This window comes from Anser brachyrhynchus, assembly GCF_964034855.1.
Source record: "Anser brachyrhynchus genome assembly, chromosome: 7".
NCBI lineage: Eukaryota > Metazoa > Chordata > Aves > Anseriformes > Anatidae > Anser > Anser brachyrhynchus.
The window spans coordinates 26,704,529-26,718,239 of NC_137701.1; the positions used below are offsets into that span (position 1 = coordinate 26,704,529).

The following is a 13,711-nucleotide window of genomic DNA, read 5'->3' on the forward strand; positions in this document are numbered from 1 at the left end:
TCTAAAAATACCCTCTAGTGGCTAGGTTATTCATGCGGTGTGCGGGTACGGAAAGGAGAGTTGGATTCTGGAAAACTTTGGCAGTCCTCAGCAGAGCCCCTGTCCCCGGCGCTGTGGCAGAGAGGGGAAGGGCTCTGCGGGGCTGATGCTCTCTTGTCAAAGGGTGGCTGTGCTCAAGGCTGTTCTGCGTCCACCTCTCACTGCTCCAGCCCTCAGTTGTGTGTCGGATTGCTGGTACCGAATAACGAGCAGTTTGTTTCAGTGTCTTCTGGACTGCTCTGGAAACTGATGCAGAGCAAGGAGGCCTCGTCGATGCTGAGGTGTGACCCTTGCTGCAAAGCACTCCTGGTTAGTCTAGCTTTAATGCAGAGCCTGTTTCTACCTAGGGTACAGTGCAGCACTTGAAAGTAAAGAGTGCTGCAGGAGTACGGTTAGAAGGCAATTAGAAGAAATCTAACTTTGATAATAGCTAACCTCTGGTACAGACTATTTAGGGAAGCTGTGTGATTGCCCTTACCAGAGGTTATTTTTAGCCCTCTGTGTCTGTGGTGCCGAGTGTTGCAGATGAGACGAGGCCAGCTGGTTTCTCCAGTGAGGGTGTAACACAGCACGAAGCTGGCCAAGACTTTTTAAATGTGTTTCTGAAATGGCACCGGAAAGTGCTGTGATATTGCTTCTTCATCAAAGGGATATAACACATTTTTTTTTCATTTCTGCTTTTAAAAAAATTTAATTCAGTAATTTACAAGCTCCAGCTCCTTGTTACTTCAGTTACAGGTGGTTGTGGTTTGCTTCTCACAGCAGGATGAGTGCAGTCTTGTGAACAGTGCTATCTCAGCTCACAAACTGAGATCAGGCAGAAGCCTTTCCACTAGGAAGGAATAAATAGATTTGGCCAGAAAGCTGTCACGTTCCTGCTTGCCTTTGTCCCAAAGCTGCCATCCTTACAGCCATTCTCTGACCCCTGTGCAGCATCCACTCAGACATTGCACTGGAGGATGTGGGCAGTTTAAATGCAAGTTGTAATCTGTAAAATAAGCAATGATTTTACATGTTTAGATAATCTTTTTTTTTTCTTCCACACCCAGCTTTTCCCAGCTCCACTCCAGACTCTTTCTAGGAAGATTGTACAGTCCAGGACCAATAGTACCTTAGTTGGAGTCTTTGCCATTATCCTGGTTTTTCTATCTGCCTTTGTCAACATGGTACGTGCATTATTTCCCTTGACCCACTCAGTTCTTTACAGTTTTCTTATTAGTGCTCTGCTGCATTATAACCCTTACAACCACTGGGTTTAACGTAATCCTGCCTAATGCTTACAGCATCTGAGGTCAGTCCCCTTTTGCTTTTTGGGCACAGAAAGGAAATGGGAGCCAGGCAGCTGCATACCTATAGCCCATTATATGCCTGGTACTCATTTGTGCCCGTGTTCTTTTCTGATCCTTTAAATGCTCCTTCTACAAGTACATAAACCATGCCTGAAACGCACCCCAGCATGCAGGGCCAGCACGAGGCCTATGCGTCATTTAACTCCCACAGTACTGAGTGGGACTTAAGTGTTGCGTGGGCTTTGCGCTGGCCGTCTGCACAGTACTGAATCTTGCTCCGAGTGTAGTAATCGCTTAACAGGGACTGTAAAGACTTTGCTTTAAGTTGCACTTTTGGGACTGGGGTGGTTTTGCTTCACATTCAAACACCACTGCTGATTTCAGACTCAGAGGGAGACTGGCTGTTTTCTAGGTCCCCGTGGCTGCTGGTTTCTCACTTGCACAAATAGCTTCAAGGCTGAATGCATTTTAAAGAAACCACTTTAACATTCTATAGCCTGCATACATCTAATTCAATTTTTAAGAGAGGGAGAAAAAAGAGAAAGAGAGAGAGAGAGATGGTCCCGGGACTTGGGGGTAGCTACAGAGATTTCTCATGACTCTGCTTTCAGTTACAGCCTCAGCTGAGGCAATACTGACTTGCACTGGGATGGAAAGGTTTAACACCTGAAATCAGATCACTATGTTCTCTTGCCTAAGCTTCCCTATTTGCATTGTGGAGATTTAGGAACAGTTTTGTGCTCTGGTGAGGTACTTGTATAGGAGGTGCCAGCTCAGTGGCGTTGGCACCCCACTGCCTTCACCCACAGCACACCTGCAAAGAGCTGGTGTGGGTTGCTGAGCACCACACAGAAGAAACTTATTTTTCTGTATAATGTTTGATTCTCTGCAATTGTGAATTGCTTTGTGTAAAAATTTGCAAAATGGACAAATGGAACAATAACACATAGAGATCAGAATGGGGCTCTACTGCTTCCTCAATATAACATAAAACCTTGAGTGAGCCTTGCCAGTAAAGTGTTTCCTGTACAAGGATCCACTGCAGAAGTGTTAGGGACTTCGAGACGGCAGATGAAAGTTACCAGTTCAGAAATTCCTATCAGTAGAAATACACCAGGACCTTATCACAGAAAATTGAATGTGTTTGTACATATCTACAATCCCTCTGCCTGTAAGCTTTTAGGCATAAAGTTGTTCACAAAAGTTGAACACCAAACTAGCTTTCTAGTGTGCACAACCTGGCTTTTATTAATTATTATTTTGGGAGAGAAAAGCACAGCCATTGCTCATCCAATAAAACATGGGTTGGCAATTTCATTTTGCACGTTGATTAATTCCCCTGCTACAGCCATTTTCAAGAGGCTTTTTAATTGTTAGAAACTATTTGATTTTATTCTCCTTGTCTGTGCCTTTAATACCATCTTTTTCTTCAGTTCATGTGCAGCACTGTGGATCTTGCCAGCTGCATGGCTGCAGAATACAACATCACGCCTGACCGGGTGGACATATGCCTTATCAGCAATCTGACTTCCAACTACAGCCTGGGCACGTTGCAGGGGTTCTGTGACAGTCCTTTGCCTAACTGCAACTTTCCAGAGGTATTGCTTGAAAAAAATGGGCTTCAGAGCTTCATCTGAGAAGGGGCTATAAAACTGTGTGATAAATCTTGGTTGTTCAGAGGAAAGGAGGTTGCTCCTGACTGATGTTATAAGGCTGAGACAGGCCACTATTCACAAACTTAGGTGGCTGAAGTTGTTATCAGGAGTCCACAGCCACATTTAAGTTCCTTCAGGGTTGAATAATCGGTAGGCTTTTATGATTGTTTTTAATGGCAAAAAGCAAATACATTTTATACAGTGGTAGAATACGTTGCCAAAAAAATCATCCTTTTGCATAGCTATTCAAGACCTTTCTGTGACTTTATACGTCACAACCACTCTGTGTGTTGTCTGCTGCAAATGGAAAAGTGAGGGGAAAAATCTCGCTAGCATGCAGGCAGAATTTATGGCAAAACCATCTGGATTTATGGTATTTTTTTTCAGATTTATGGCTGATCTGTAGCCATGCGGGTGTCCAAGGTGCTACTGAAAGCCCTGGTATCCCACTGAATTAGTTTCAGTTTTATCTGATGGGAATATTTCCACAGTCTGATTCAGTGAGGTTTTCGAGACCACCATTACCGTGACTTTCAACCCCGCACAAGCTTCTGGTGTGTCCGCAGAAAGACCCAGGAGCAAAATCTGGCACAGTAGAAAACTGGAAATAGCCTGCACTCATCAGAATGTGGTGACGAGTGCTAGTTCAGAACAAGAGGGACTATAATCAATGGGGAGCAGCCATTTCGCATGCAGAGAATGCTATCACAGCATCGAGCCAGCTCCTGCTGTTCAATGGGCGAAGGAGGAGGAGCCCCTCCCCGTTGCTCTGCAGGGCAGATGTTGGAGCTGGTACAGGAGGTGCCTGCTGCTCCCAGTGTGCTTTCAGAGGTGGGGGGATCCTACCTCTCTGCCACAAGGAACACCCACGCATTTTCTAGACACTGAAGAGTCAAATAACAAGCTGTACAAGTGATTTTCTCAAATTGAATTTATCAGCAATTAACTATTAATAAATGAGCTCAGAACATGAGCATATTTATTCTTCAACCAGGATTTGCTTTTAACTGAAAAGATGGATACAGTTGTTAGGCCAGAAATAGGCCTGTCTGGACAGAGTGGAAACTTAAAGCTTCATGGATTTGATAGCTGGAAGGCGATGAGCTGGATAACATACCTCCTTGGTTTTACATCTATAGCAGCTTTCCCAGGAGCAATACACAGCACTCGCAACCTGCAATCACATTGGAAAGCACTGGCATGGTAAACATTCAGCTATCAGATTGGCAGAAGTTCGTACCCTGGTGACTGCTAAAGCAAGGTGTGGCAGCAGGCTGAGCTACCACACATACACACGCTGGTTCTGCAGCTGCTGGCAGAAAAAAAATGATCACGGTGTTGGGCATTGGTAGAAGCACGTCCAGCCCCTATTTTGCCAATGGGTTCAGTGTGTTTCATCAGCAGGGGCAATACTTTCCATTTGGCCTCAAGTGGATGTCTGTAAGTCCTGACAGGGTGAATTCTTAATACCCCTGGTCCTGTGTAATGTGTAGTACACAGATTCGGGACCAGAATTTGACTTCAATACATGGAGTATTCCAAAATAACTGGATGGGCCTTTCTGCTAATTTAACAGCCACGTCCAGGGTGAGCCTACACCACAACCTTATGTCTATAGTTGTGAGCCCTACACCTCTTGAGTATAAAGAAAACAATGCCTGATAAGAATGCTAGATTTGATCTCTCCTTCAGTTCAGATTTAACACTTAAATCTCCTGCAGTGTTGGAGGATCCCACAAGCAGAACTAAGTCTACGTGTTCATTCAGCCCAACCACATGACTCCCAATCCCTTTCTATCCCTCTGTTTAGTTTCCTTTGTTTTCAGTTTTGATTTATCCAGCTGACATTCATCTCTCTTCTGTTTTTTCCCCCTTTTTGTCTTTATACAGTACTTTACCTACAGTGTCTTATTGAGTCTCCTGGCCTGCTCTGTGTTCCTTCAGATCAGCTGTATTGGAAAACTGATCCTTATGTTATTCATTGAATTTATATATGTTCTCATTGTGGAAGTGCCAGGGGTGAACCTTTTTGACAATGCAGATCTCCTGGTTACAGCTAACACCTAGTAAGTGCCTTTCACTTCTGAAATCTTCACCTAATTTCTTTCACCCAGTGATTTCAGTGTGACATTAGGTGGATGAGCGTGCCAAGGCCATGGTGCAACCAAGGGAAGTGCATGGTACCAGGGCAGGCAGGCTGTAAATTAAAGTCTGTCTATGCTGCTCTCCACCTCTGAAGATTAGGAGATCACAGGTCTCTTTAAGAACTTTTTATTCTGGAACTTGACTAATGAACCTTCTATTAATAACAAAATATAACTGCAATCAGAGTGGATCTGTGGTTTTATTTTCTTCCAGAAATGGGGAGCTGCAGTTAGTCATTCTCACTTCTTCTGGTAATACACTCTCAATATAGAAATGTTTTTTTCTCAAAAAAAGAAAATTCCCCTACAAATTTGAGGTGGCTCAGGGATGTAGTAATGAACCACTGAGATATGTGGACCTCTGTTGTAGTGCACCTAAAAAATGTATTTGACATTTGGCTAGTGATCTCCTTACTGCTGTTGGACATGTGTCTACATTTGAAAAGCTGGCATCACAGCACAATTCCCCACTGAGGGACCTGGGCTAAGAGGGAGTATCCAGTTACCTTTTCACTTACAAAAGGTAGTTTGTCTTCACCAGGTCACATATTAATTATGATTGCAACATCCATCCACTGACATGGATACACCTCTCCTGGAACTCATGTTGGGGAGGTAAATTAGGCACATTCATAAACACTCCCTCCTCCACTAGTTTCATTTCTCACTGGGAGTTTGCATTGGTGTGTTAACTACTTTTTTCTGATGATTTCCCCTCTTGGGCAACAATTGTGCTCAAGTGTGGGTAGAACATGAATTTAAATCACACCAAAGTATTTTCACAGACACTGAGAAACTCTTTAATGGTAAAGATTTGGTAAGCAACGGGATAACCCAGTAGGGCAATTGTAACATCTCCAATCTTGATAGTTTAAAGGCCAATTTAGGTGAAACATCTGTAAGGATTGTACCTATGGTTGCTCCTGTCTTGAGACAGGAGCGTGGTTGAGGATATGCCCCTGGCCCTGTGCTGTTTTGTATGTTATGAAGTAGCTGATGCAATTGCTCAAATTTCTTGATGTTCATTAAATCCTACTGGCTGGATGCACCTGGTTACTTCTGTCCTTCGCATAAATATTCCATGATTTTAAACATTCCTATGTAGCCATTAATAATTAATGAATGTATGGCTTTTATATCCATTGGCAGTAATCACTTAAATTATTTTGTTAACTCACGCAAGTGAAATTGTGTAGGAAACCCATTGGAGCTTTCTGTAGGGGCATGGGGAGAATGAGGTTTCCCTTCCTTTTTTGCAGATGGTGTGTATTCCAACAGTGGAAGCTATTTATCATTTTCTAACACAATTAGAAAAAAAGCATTTTATATCCCAAATATCATTTCATTCTTGTAAGTCAAGCACTAAGTGAAATTACAGCACTTAGTAGTATAATTTACGTCACTCCACAATCAAAATGTCAGTAATAAAGTGGAGAAGGTTAGCAGGTTTTCCCAGAAATAACTTTCTGTGGTGCTGTATTCTCTCTCGTTAAATGGTATTTGTTTTGTCCTGAGAGCTCCACGGACCGCTTTTTAATGCCTCAAAGCCTGGCAGTCCATTTGTGCGTTGTGCAGGATGGGAGCTCAGCATGTAACACGGAGTTCAGAGATGTACCTTATTGTCCGGCTGATATTAAAAAAAAAAAACATGACCTCATACTACTTTAATTGGGTGCCCGTTGTAGCGACATAATTACTGTCTGCTCTGCAGTCATTATGGTGCTCTGACTAATTAGAAGTGATGCAGATGTCGCTTCACACTTCTGTGTACAAACCAATGCAGCATGCAAGCAACTGAAAGGCCGATTGTAACACGTTGGGATTGGGTAGCCTTGGCTGTAGTGACACACCAGCACGGTGACACATGAAGTGTAACTGGATGCCCAGAGCTTCTACTGTCTTACCTTTTCCCCACGCAGGAGATAAATGCATTGGTTTTAAAGATGTGATGGACCCATGTGGTCTTCTCAGTTGGGTTTCTGCATAGCGGAGCCTAAAAAGCTTTGCCCAGCAATTTGTTCATCAAGCCCGGAGATGCTGTTGTCCTATAGGAGCTGTTCCCAAAGTCAGCCACCCTTCCTGCTAAAAAAGTGCATTTAATGTTGAACAGGAATGTATTTAGCAAGTTTTTTGCTGTTTTATCTTCCAGTAATTAAAGAGCTATCTGCTACTGGAAACGTCTGTCCCACGGGGAGCAGTGCAACTCCCATTATTGCTTGCATTGGGCATTTTCAGTTATCCAAAGCTTTTGTATAAATGCTGGGTTTGCTGCATTTTACAGTCTGTGTTACTGCTGAGGATTTTAGAGCAAGCATAGCACCCACAGTGAGCAGCAGGCCCAGCAAAAAAGGTCAGATCTGCCCCATCTTGTCATAGACTGATAATGAGGCAGTCAGTCATCCTTGGCCAGGCAGCGATTTAGGAGAGCAGGGGACTCATGCTGCATGCAGTAAGTGTCTCCAGCTCCGACTAGCTCCATCCTTTAGCGTGGGAGTTGCTGGCCCCAGGGCTCCCAGCCTGGGTCCAGAGCCAGACACAACCTGGGCTTTGCTACGTGGTCAGTGCTGGAGCTGGCCAGGAGGCCTCGCAATAGATCATGTGCAAGACAACACGGGTTGCAAAATCTGTGTCAGAAGAAATTCCATGCTCAGAGATGAAAAAAATGTCTTGGAGCAAACAAGGTTAGAGAGCAACTATGGTTTTATTTTTTAATTTTATGCTCAGTTAGGCTCCCTTGGCTATTTCAGTTTTGATCATTTCTAGTTCTGACGCTGTAGTGAGAGAAAACTCTGGTCTGATGCTCTTCGGACAAACATGAGTTTCCCAAGGTAAAGATGTATCCCATTAGTAGCCTGCAAAGCCACAAGTCAATGACAATATGGTAATTTTACCACTGATTTCTTTCTTTCCATTTAAACAGTATTTTAAAAGATACATATACGAGGTTCTCAGTCACCTAATACTCCGCCCACACTTGAGAAGAAACCAGCAGCATTAAGCAATCAATCAGTCGGGAGCTCAACCAACTACTACCTACCAGAAAGCTCTTTTCCATCCTTTCACTGTAAGAAAAGCACACCCTCCATCTTCAGCAGCTCTGCTTCATAGGAGCCCTTTGCAGTGTGGTGAATAGTACCAGCAGTCTGCCTAAGGGTTTTCTTCAGTGTGCTTGTGTGCAGTACCCATAGCTAGGTGCAGCACTGGAGATGAGCAACTTGCAGAAGAAGGGGATAGTGCCAGAGGTAAAGGAGCTAGGCATGCCTCCGGCTTACAATGAATGGGGAAGAAGGCAGCTAACCCTCACGAGATGTTAACCAAAAGCTTCCTTCTTTAGATCAATTATTTTCTGCCTGACGTAATGAAGTAGTGACAGATGCACAAACATTTGCTAAATATCCCACACTGACATTCAAATCCCAAGTGATTCTCTGACTCTCATTGCTCCTTAGATGTTTTAACTAAATTAGCCATGTTGCACCATCACTCTGGATCTTCGAGCATAGCTCAGACGACCTTTTTTCTCCCCCAGTCCTTTTGCTCTTTTCCATTTTAAAAGGGCTATAGCCCCGCACAGCGTTAAAGGTGCCACATTGCAGAGGTACTCTTGCATTAGGTACAGAAGGACGAGTGCTCGAGGAAGCACACCGCTCTACTAACCTTGTCTGTGTTTTTTTGTTTCCTTTTCCTTTATTTTTTTGCAGCGTGTCAGAAAATGCAACGTTACCATGGTGAGTCACTTTGGCATGACATATTTTTATGGGTCTTTGTCAGAAGGGATTTTCTGTTCACAAGGTGCAGTATCAGCATGTTGATTCACCGGTGGTGCCTGGTACTTGTGTATGCACTGCTGTGATCCGGTGCAATACAGCACACATACCCGAAGTGGATTGGGTATTGCCCTTTTGGCTAAATAGCTCCTCTCAGAGCATCCTTTCCTGTGGGAACTTGCTTTGCAGAGCGTCTCATAGATCTTGTAGTTACAAATTAAAGGTTTTATCACAATGATATTTTCATGCTGTAAAACTGTAATTCAGACAATTTTTATTTACTTGCTTGTCACAAGGGTTGGGAATGTATCTTAATGTTCTTTTCAGCTTTTAGATTTTTTTATAAGACAAAAGTCATTAAAAAGTGTCTAATTAGCGAAGTAGGAAGTGTAGAACAGTTCCAGACTTTGGAGGCTGGGGAAGGCAAGGCAAGAGACACAGTAAATACAATCTAAAGAACTGTTAGCATTTCAGTTTTGCCAAGCATAACACATATGGCTATTCTCTTGAAAGTGGCTTTTACATTGATGTTAACCCACTTTAAGAAGTTGGATTAAATTTCTGATTTTGAAGTCCTGCTTCAGAAACCAGCACCTGTAAGTCAAAGTCCTAAGCTTATTTCAGGTATTGTTTTCCCTTTACCAACATGGTCTACAGAGGGAAGGAAAAAAAAGCCTTTTCTTCAGTGGTTAGTTAGCCTTAAAGTGAGGACGGGGGAGTGTGCTGTGTCCCTCCACGCTAAGAATAACTGGGAAATTCTGCTCTTTTGTTGGCTGCAGCTCTCCAGTGATGACACGAGTTGCGCTGAAGATTGTCACCCCTGTCATCATTACAGTCTTTGTCCTGGCACTGTACTTGCATGCCCAGCAAGTGGAATCCACTGCAAGGCTTGATTTCCTCTGGAAACTCCAGGTGAGTGGGTGTTTGCTGTGTTGGAGGAATACACAGTCTTTGGTGTTAGCCTAAAACTATTGCGTTATTCACTGTCAAGTTTCAGTGTTATAAAATGCCTTTGAATTTAATCTGAACTTGGCACATAACTGGGCGTACCAGTAACGTTCCTTTCTCCTTTTGTACTTCTCATTCTGAGTGCCTCTCATCCTGGTTATTTAATTTAACCCTGTGTTTCCTTGTAAGTGCACTTAGGATGGTCCCTGCAATAAAAGATCATAGATCTGAAGATCTTGGTTAACAAACTCAGGCACCTGAGCCTGTCACTGTTGCAGGAACCTGTAATATAACACAATCTGTAAATGTAAGAAGCTCATATTTGCGTCTGATTTGCTTCCCAGAGTTCAGTCAACTTTAGTTTGCTGTGTTTAGAGGTATGAAAGATTCACAGATGCAGTTTCATTCACTATCTTGTTAAGCAGTGAGAACTGGCTTCATGTCCAATCTTCATTAAGCCCCTAGGCAGCGGCACTGGGTAACCAACATGGTACAGACGATGCCTCTCTTTGCTTCCATTGCCGGGTTCAGTGTTAATATTTTTACTACATGTGCCCATGAATGATGTCAGGGTGTCCTATGTGATTCTCAAGTAAGCAGGACAGGTCTCAGCTCTGCCCATGACTCATAGCTGGGAAACCACAGGACTGCAGGTTTTCTATAGATTTTTTACCTTCTGGACAGTAGGACATCTTTCTAATAATAGGTCTCAGTGGTTTGAGTAAGAGGCACTGAGGAAGAACCAATTAATTAAAGCTCCTTGGGAAGCAGATAAACATTGTTATCCTCATTTATAAATGGTAAAGCAACGGCGGAGATGAGCTCACTTGCCTGTTCCAGGTTTGTGCTCAGCTGGCCGAAGCATATTGTTTCCCCAGGCAGAGCCAGGTGTTTTCATTGTTCTGGCTGGACATACCTTCTGAAAGGTCCTTCTTCACTTAACCTCCAGTTTCAAATGTCCCGTTTTAGAAGCCAGCAAAGTCATAAAATGCTTTGCAACTATTGCTTGGCTCTTTGCCACCATGTGGGTAAGGGATGTTGGGGAGGTAATCCCTTCTGTGATGGCTGCTGCGGATGGCTAAGCTGTGTTTGTCCATGCCAGTGTCCCAAAGAGCCAGGACATTCTGCCCTTTTTTTAACTCCAGCTCTCCAGGAATAACAAGAGGCACTGGAAAAATAATAATAATAATAATTGAAGAAAATCCATTTCAAAATGCTGTACGTTGTTAGGGGAATTTTGACTGCTGCCTCTGCTGAAGCTGATCATGCTGTACACAGGGTGCTCTCCAGGGCTCCCATAAGCCAAATCACTCTACGTGTCCTCTGTACCAGTTGTGCAGTCTCCAGCTGTTGCCTGACCCGTGTTTGTCCTTTGCTCAGAAATATTCAAAATGGCAAAAAGTAAAACAAGGAGAAAAATACTGCAACCATCAGGTAACTGGGGAGAGAAAAGTTATCAATACCCGCACCTCTATGCTCCTCCTGAAGCCTTACGTGCTTGTCTAGGAAAGCCAGCTATGTCTGTTCATGGGTGCTAGGATTGTAGTGGAATTCCCCAGAAGGAACAGACCTTGTGGAGATTACCTGATTCAGTGCCTAGAAATGTAGCAAAAATGGATTTTGGTGTTATTCTCTCTGCCTGTAGGGAGCCCCTTTGGCTTTTATGTATACGTGCGCACAAAGAAACATCTTCCACTGCAAAACACGTTCCTGCATCTCTCTGCCTCTGCCCTTGTTTGCTGTTCCCCCACTTTCCTCTATTTCTGTCCTCCCTGCAAGTTCACATTCAGCTTTTTTTCTTTCCTCTAGAGCAGTTACATGCAGAATAAGCATGTCACTCTTTCTCCCTCCTAAACCAGGCCACTGAAGAGAAAGAAGAAATGGAGGAACTGCAGGCCTATAACAGACGCCTCCTCCACAACATTTTGCCGAAGGACGTGGCAGCCCATTTCCTAGCTCAGGAGCGGCGAAATGATGAACTGTACTACCAGTCCTGCGAGTGTGTGGCTGTCATGTTCGCCTCCATAAGCAACTTTTCAGAGTTTTATGTGGAACTGGAGGCCAACAATGAGGGGGTGGAGTGTCTGAGACTGCTCAACGAGATCATTGCCGATTTTGATGAAGTAAGTCACTGAAAATCCGTGTGGCTAGAGCAAATGGATTCAATGAGTTTATTTGGGCTTTGCTGAACTTATGAAGGAAGGTGGCTTATTGAATCCTTGCGCCATGTTTCATTTCTCCCCATTCTAGAAGTCTTAATTCTTTTTTTCATTTCACTGCCTTTTCCCTCTTCTGTCCCCTTTCCTTCTGTACTTTGAATAATGCAGACTGTCTAGAGTTTTGTAGTGCTCGTACCAAGAGAGGACACTTGGCAAGGACATTAACAGCATGCATGTGTCTGACTATTCAGTTTCTTTGCACTTCTCATGTGTAACAGATAATAAGTGAAGACCAATTTCGGCAGCTGGAGAAGATCAAAACCATTGGCAGTACATACATGGCTGCATCAGGCCTCAATGACTCCACTTACGACAAGGAAGGGAAGACACATATCAAAGCTCTGGCTGATTTTGCCATGAGGTTAATGGACCAAATGAAATACATTAATGAACATTCATTCAACAACTTCCAGATGAAGATAGGTAATGTCACTGCGTTTATGGGATTGAGTATCAGTAGCGGTCATTCTGAGCTGGGGATCTCACAGAGAGAGAAAAACGTAGAGGTTACCTTAGGTGTGTAATTATGTTAATTGTTATGTACCCAGTGACAGAAAAATAACAGTCTGCCTGCTCGGGCCGCTGTGAAATGTGAGAGCAGTGCTGTTAAGGCAGCAGGGTTATTAGCAAAGCTCCCTGGAGAACCAGGAGCAGTTGGGCAACTGACTTTGGTGCAGAGAAGCTCTTATCATGGCATGGTCACACACAGTGGTTCTGCCTGGGCCCATTTCACCTGTGATGTGCTCCACTGCCCACATCCCCAGTGGTCCCAGGCTCTGCTGTTCAACAGCTGGTGTTGGGCATTAGGCTGTCATTCAACTCAGGGAATAAAAAGAGACGGGAAAGTAGAAGGAGATGAAAAGGTGAGGATGTCGAGTGTGGGGTTCGCACTTGAAGGCTGTCGGGATGCTGCAGTGCCCATCTCACACCCACCTGGCAGCAGAGTGTGCTCACGGCCAAGTGAGCAGTTAGCTTGGCAACAGGGTGGCAAATAACACTTACCCTGCTGTCTGGTACTGGAAAATAGCTGTGGATTGAGCAGCTGCAGCAAGTGCTGCCAGTCAGACAGTCATAACTGATCAAAGAAGCCAACTATTCTTTAAAGTTTCTTTCCCCGCAGTTGGCAACAACTTTATGTGTCAGGGTAAAGCACAGCTAGAACTGATGAACCTCAGGACTGTTTGTTGTCTGAAAAATAACTTGCCTCAAGCTTCATGTGGTTCGTGTGTGATGGATCTGAGCATTGTGGGATTTCTTCCCTACTTCTAGGCCTCAATATTGGTCCTGTGGTAGCTGGGGTGATAGGAGCACGTAAGCCCCAGTACGACATATGGGGAAACACGGTGAATGTAGCCAGCCGAATGGACAGTACAGGGGTGCCTGACAGGATTCAGGTAAGGAAATCACTGGAAAACAAACTTACACTGCCTGTATCACTTACGGCTTCTGGAATGTATTTAGAACTGGAATTTTAGTTTCATTTTATTCCTTTAGGTCATATATTTATTTACACAGCACTGAAAGAAAAGGAAACTGGGGAATGCTAGTAGTAGCATCAAGTTGTGCCTTTTAATTTTGCCCATCATAGCAACCTTGGGTCAAAAACTTGCTGTTTAGTTCTGTAAGTGTTGAGCTGAGCTTCCTTCCCTG

General features: G+C 43.8%; 1 protein-coding gene across 2 annotated transcripts in view; it reads left to right on the forward strand.

Moving 5' to 3' along the window:
- Positions 1 to 13,711, forward strand: part of ADCY5 (adenylate cyclase 5) — a 221,050-nt gene that overhangs the window by 199,081 nt on the left and 8,258 nt on the right. For both annotated transcript variants that reach the window (XM_080601109.1, XM_080601110.1), the window contains exons 13-20: positions 1,089 to 1,205; positions 2,762 to 2,926; positions 4,874 to 5,049; positions 8,829 to 8,855; positions 9,674 to 9,806; positions 11,702 to 11,965; positions 12,280 to 12,484; positions 13,331 to 13,455. In XM_080601109.1, the coding sequence (XP_080457235.1) occupies positions 1,089 to 1,205; positions 2,762 to 2,926; positions 4,874 to 5,049; positions 8,829 to 8,855; positions 9,674 to 9,806; positions 11,702 to 11,965; positions 12,280 to 12,484; positions 13,331 to 13,455 (1,212 nt within the window). The remainder of the gene's footprint in view (positions 1 to 1,088; positions 1,206 to 2,761; positions 2,927 to 4,873; positions 5,050 to 8,828; positions 8,856 to 9,673; positions 9,807 to 11,701; positions 11,966 to 12,279; positions 12,485 to 13,330; positions 13,456 to 13,711) is intronic.